The 5,710-nt window shown below is 31.8% G+C and overlaps 1 protein-coding gene across 2 annotated transcripts in view; it reads right to left on the bottom strand.

Annotated features, from left to right (window-relative positions):
* Positions 1-538: 538 nt before the first annotated feature.
* cby1 (chibby homolog 1 (Drosophila)) overlaps positions 539-5,710 on the bottom strand; it is a 142,835-nt gene continuing 137,663 nt past the window's right edge. Inside the window, exons 1-5 of one of the 2 annotated variants that reach the window (XM_056469543.1) lie at positions 3,435-3,644; positions 3,224-3,329; positions 2,535-2,640; positions 2,340-2,452; positions 539-2,230 (exon numbers count right to left, since the gene is read on the bottom strand). In XM_056469543.1, coding sequence (XP_056325518.1) covers positions 2,150-2,230; positions 2,340-2,452; positions 2,535-2,640; positions 3,224-3,301 — 378 coding nt within the window. In that variant the 5' untranslated portion in view covers positions 3,302-3,329; positions 3,435-3,644 and the 3' untranslated portion in view covers positions 539-2,149. Of the gene's footprint in view, positions 2,231-2,339; positions 2,453-2,534; positions 2,641-3,223; positions 3,330-3,434; positions 3,645-5,710 lie in introns of those variants that run through there. The other variant, XM_056469542.1, reaches the window with a different exon arrangement.

The following is a 5,710-nucleotide window of genomic DNA, read 5'->3' as shown; positions in this document are numbered from 1 at the left end:
AATAATCTTGTGAACGATTATTACTGTATTTAAGCCACTCAACATACAAGTAAAAGTCTTACCTTTTATATCTCTGAAAATCTCTTCAAGTAGTTATAAACCTGGCCCTATTAATAAACATCATGGATTTATTATAGATAAACAAATCTTGTGTCATCAAGCAAGCCACACTCTACAATACAAATAAATTACTTTTAAGAATAATCTGCTAAATAAACCTTCTGGTGCACCGCCTTCTTTTTCCCAAACTTCCTACTAATAATCTGTAATGCTCACAAAGGCTCTTACTCACAGGAAATGAGGTAAAATTCCCGGACAGTGGAATTATTTGTTTAATTTGAACTCTTGTTTGGCTGTTTTTCTAACATTAATACAGTCATTTGCACAGTGTATTTTCAATCTAAAAACAACACAGAGTCATTACAAAGATTTAAGTAGCTTTGTGCTTTAGTGAAAATTAAATGAGGTTAAATAAGTCCTTGTGTAAGTGTGTGTGTAGAAAACAATTGTGTTTTATTTTGTAAATGACACTAGAGTATAAATTCAGTACAACATTTATTCAGATATTCTTTTAATTGTTTTAAAATGAAGAAAGAAAAAACATGAGCAGTGTTACATAACATTAGGCATGTAGTACGTGCTTCACACTCCATATGAAAATCCTCTTAAATCAGCATGTACATGTTTAAACCTTTACAGCTTTTAAATAATCTTGTGAAATAGAAGAAAGAGTGCATTTGTTTGCTGTGATTTGAATACACAATCAGAACTACACATGCAAGGTTACTGGTTATTGTATTCGAACATACAAAGAGTGAGAATTTTCTGCTTTTTATGTGATCTGAAATCTTTTGATTAAAATCAGCAGCCTGTTTTAGGAAAGATTTAGTTTTGGGGTGATTCACTTAAAACACAACACAAATTTTAAATAAAAAAAACTGCATAAACATGCCTTTATATGAACCTAGTTTTTATTATTCATGAGTCAAAGACATTTAAGTGTCATCAAATTAAATTCGCTAAAGTAATTTTATGCACATAGAAAGCATATAAATGAAAGCAAATTGTTTTAATATTTTAAATAACATTTGCGAGAACAAAGCATTACAATATGGATAAAAACAATGTTACATAACTATTAACTGAATAATCATTAAGTTATGTACACAAGCATACTTATGCAGACCTGTATTTATTAAATATATATTGAAGAACAGAAGTGACTATACATATTGTTATATTTTAATTAATGAAATGTTTCTTTTTTATAATAGTTAATGGCTTGATGAATATAGCTACAAAGTAAAAAGATTTCAATTAAATGTAATTTGTATTTTTGGGCAGCACTGGTATGCTTAAAAAAAGTATTTGAATTTGCACAATGATGATTCTAGTTGTAAATATGCTGGACAAGATTGTCTTGTATATAAATGAATGTTGCACTATTGTGTTTATGATTTTTGGCATGAATGTAAAAAAAAAAATAAATAAAAAAAATCTTTTTTAATTGGAGCACATTTTAAGGTAATATAAAAATCTAAACAAATTATATATATACTAACATAAGTAGGATTTTTAAATGTTTTGAAATAAGCTTCTCCTGCTCACCAAGGCTGCATTTTTTAAATCAAAAATACAGTTCTAATTGTAAAATTGTGAAATGTTTATGCACTATAAAATAACAAAAATGTTCAAAAGTGCTTTATAATTTAATGTAATCATTTATTCCAGTCATTTTAATGATGATTTTTCAGCTTCATTACTCCAGTCTTCAGAGTCACATGATCCTTCAGAAATCACTCTAATATTAATTATTAATATTACAGTTGTTATTATTATTAGTTTTAATGGTAATAGTAATAAAAGCAATAATCACTGAAGTAAGAATTTCATTTAAAACTACATACAATAAGCAGTTATTTAATATTTTAATAATATTTAACAATTAAATTTTTTTTACATTTTATAAATGCAGTCTTGATGAACAGAATCATTTTCTTTTAAAAAAAACTGACCCCAAACTTTTGACTGGTAGTGTATATCCTTGAAAAAACTTTTCTTCATCATCTCCTTACATAATTGCCAATAAAATAGCAAATGAAATGTAAAAAAGCTAAACATACAAAGTGATATAAAAAGTGTCCTCCCTTTATTTCTTTCTCCTATAACTGCTTTTCATGTCTTCAAGCTCCTTCTGTACTAGATGTGTTTCTGCTGTCGATTCTGAAAGCTGGAAAAGATGATGAAAAATCCATCAAATTTGTCACCACATAATTATAAAGAATATTGTTGTTTTCAAGATGTGGCAGCTTTTGAAATGAGATTCCTTTACCACTAACCATATCAAAAAGAACTTCAATCTTCAGCCTGAGAAGATTATTCTCCTCCTCTAACTGTAGATTCCTCTTCTTCACTCGCTGCATTTCTTTTCCTGACACATTTCCAGCTGACTCTATGGTGTTAACACATTTATTTATTACGGCTAATTGTCATTATATGTATTGGGTTTACTGTTGTAGCATGCAAGGCCATACCTGAAATCCACTGGCCGTCTTCGAATTTGAGGCTCTGACCACCAATGTTCATCACAGGAGATCCATATTCCAGACCCAATTCAATCTCCCGGGTCGACCGATCCAGCTTTCAAAAGAACATACAACGGATAAAATTTTAGTTAAAAAGTTTTTAACAACAAATACCACTGTTATATTATGGATACTGTAGTAAGGCTATTGTTAGGTGAGTTTGTGGTTACAGTACTCAGCATTTATGAGCACACCCCCCCACAAATCTCTCATTTAAATTAATATTTTCTATAGGATGTTCAAACATTAGTAGCCTAAATGTATATGTTAGGGAAACTATTCATAAATAATACAAATTTATATTTACATTTACAAATTTTTATTTATACAAATATATTTTGTTGAAATGTAGTTTGTATTTTTTACATGAATTTAATGTATTATCTTTCATTTTTTTAAGATGTTCTGTGACTAAAATGTTATTTGAATAAATTTATCTGTTTAATCAATTTATTTTGTTCAAATGCCCCAATATAAATTACTCATATTCACTGAGAAATGGATAAAAATATTCATTTTCAAAATGTGATGTACTCAATTATTGTAAGCACTGTACTATGGTTTACCTACAACAACCTTAGTTGATAGTCAATTTTCCAGAGGGATATTTGATTTAATTAACAGAAACGTGTACTCACTGTATGTAGATTGGAAAGCGATGCAGACTTTCGAGGTGGTGTTTTCTTGGGACTGAAAATATTGCCAAAGAGGGGCATTTTGAAGTAAATAATCTGACTTCTTGACCTGCATCAATACAAGCATAAATCGACAACAATTCACATTGTGATAGTGTTCGAGTCGGGCTTTGATTAGTCAACTAACAATAAACAAAATACAGTTCATCTTGACCTCAAAGTGACTCTCCAAACGTGGTGGCGAGACTACCGTTAGCTTCAAGATTCGAGTTAACTTATTAGTAACTTACGTGCACGTTATAAATAAATAGAATTTAATTTATTGATGGAGCGAAATAGATTTTATAAAACAAACGCGTTTTCCTCACGACAGCTTCATTGACGCTCCTGAAACCATAAGAGACACGTGTAAACAAACGGCTAATTCCGGGGGGAGCCTAGCAACGCCGGAAGTTAACATTTGTTAGATAAAAGTACCCTTTCAAAAATAAAAAAATATCCAACGCCTACTAAAATTCTGAGGCGTTGTTAAACATTTTCACAGGATTTCACAGGTTACATTCATAGATTACATTGACCTTAAAGCTTTTCTAGTGAGCTAGGGGATTCGTGGAAATATAAGGACAAAAGACATATAATTTATATATATATATATATATATATATATATATATATATATATATATATATATATATATATATATATATATATATATATATATATATATATATATATATATATATATATATATATATATAAAGTTAAATGTGTTTATATAGTATTTTTATTTGATACATTTCATTAAGATAAACACACATGACAGAAATAAACACATACATCTTAACATACAGTAATCCAATAATTATAAAATAAGATTCAAATGAATATATATAAAATTGGCTTAAAATAAATAGAAATAGCATAAGACAAATACCCATTAATTGCATTAAATGTAATTATAATAATGTGAATAAGTAAATAAATAAATTTTAGTTTAAATGTTTTCAAGTAATCCAGTTACTGTAAAAAATACTAATGACCAGAAAGAATGTAACAATATAACAGTAGGAACAAAAAAAATCACAGTTGAAACTGCTTCCTTATATTAGAACAGTGTTTCCCAACCCTGTTCCTGAAGGCACACCAACAGTACACATTTTCAATGTCTCCCTAATCAAACACACCTGAATTACCTAATTAGAACATAAGAAGAGACTCCAAAACCTGAAGATAATTAGTCAGGTAAGGGAGACATCCAAAATATGTACTGTTGGTGTGCCTCCAGGAAAAGGGTTGGGAAACACTGTATTAGAAACTATGGGGTGACATGGTTAGTACTGTCACCTTTCAGCAAGAAAGTCACTTGTTCGAGTCCCAGCTGGGTCAGTTGATATTTCTTTGTGGAGTTTGCATGTTCTCACAGGTCACGTGGATTTCCTCCGGGTGCTCCAGTTTCCCCTACAAATCCAAAAATGTGGTATAGGGGAATTGGGAGACCTAAATTCTCATAGTGTCTGTATGACAATAGTGTCCATAGTGTCTGTGTGTGAATGAATGCGTAGGATGTTTCCCAGTGATAGGTTGCAGCTGGAAGGGCATCCGCCTTGTAAAACATATGCTGGACAAGTCGGCAGTTCATTCCGCTGTAGCGAGCCCAGATTATTAAAGGGACTAAGCTGAAAAGAAAATGAATGTATGTGTGTAGAATGAGTGTGTATGGGTGTTTACCAGTACTGGGTTGCAGCCGCAAGGGCATCAGCTGTGTAAAACATATGTTGGCAATTCATTCCACTGTGGTGAAGGAAAATGAATGTATGAATTAGAAGCTATTTAGATGCCTTTTACCGGATTGGTACCTCACTCAAATATGATCATATTTGGTAGGAATGTGACATCTAAAAGATTTGAAACCACTGAGCTAGATGTCTCACACTTTCATTGTTTCTACATTTTCATGTCTTACACTTATCACTTACTCAAACAGGGGTGACATGGTGGCTCAGGGGTTAACACTGTCGCCTCACAGCAAGTAAAAGTAACTCCCGGCTGGGTCAGTTGTGTGTGAATTTTGCATGTTCTCCCTGTGTTCGCGTGGGATTCCTCTGAGTGCTCCGGTTTTCCCCACAGACCAAACATTTGCGCTATAGGTGAATTGAATGAACCAAATTGGCCGTATGTATGTGAATGATGTGTATGGGTGTTTCTCAGTACTGGGTTGCATATGCTGGATACGTTGGCGGTTTGTTCCACTGTGGCGACCCCTGATGAATAAAGGGACTAAGCCGAATGAAAATGAATGAATTTTCCTCAAACATAAGGTGTGTATGGTGTGTATTTGATCTATAAGCCATCTCTGGAATGACACATGTTCCTGAATGCAGTTCACTGTTATCATGGGCATACAGTTAACGTTTTATTCAAAGCAAAGTAGAGCTTTGTGTTTTTCCTCATGACAGAGTTGCCAAGGTTTTTTTTAAGTAAATCACCCAT

Source organism: Danio aesculapii, chromosome 12 (genome assembly GCF_903798145.1).
Source record: "Danio aesculapii chromosome 12, fDanAes4.1, whole genome shotgun sequence".
In the NCBI taxonomy this organism is placed as follows: Eukaryota; Metazoa; Chordata; class Actinopteri; order Cypriniformes; family Danionidae; genus Danio; species Danio aesculapii.
The sequence above is the reverse complement of the archived record's forward strand: the minus strand, read 5'-3'. Positions and strand labels throughout refer to the sequence as shown.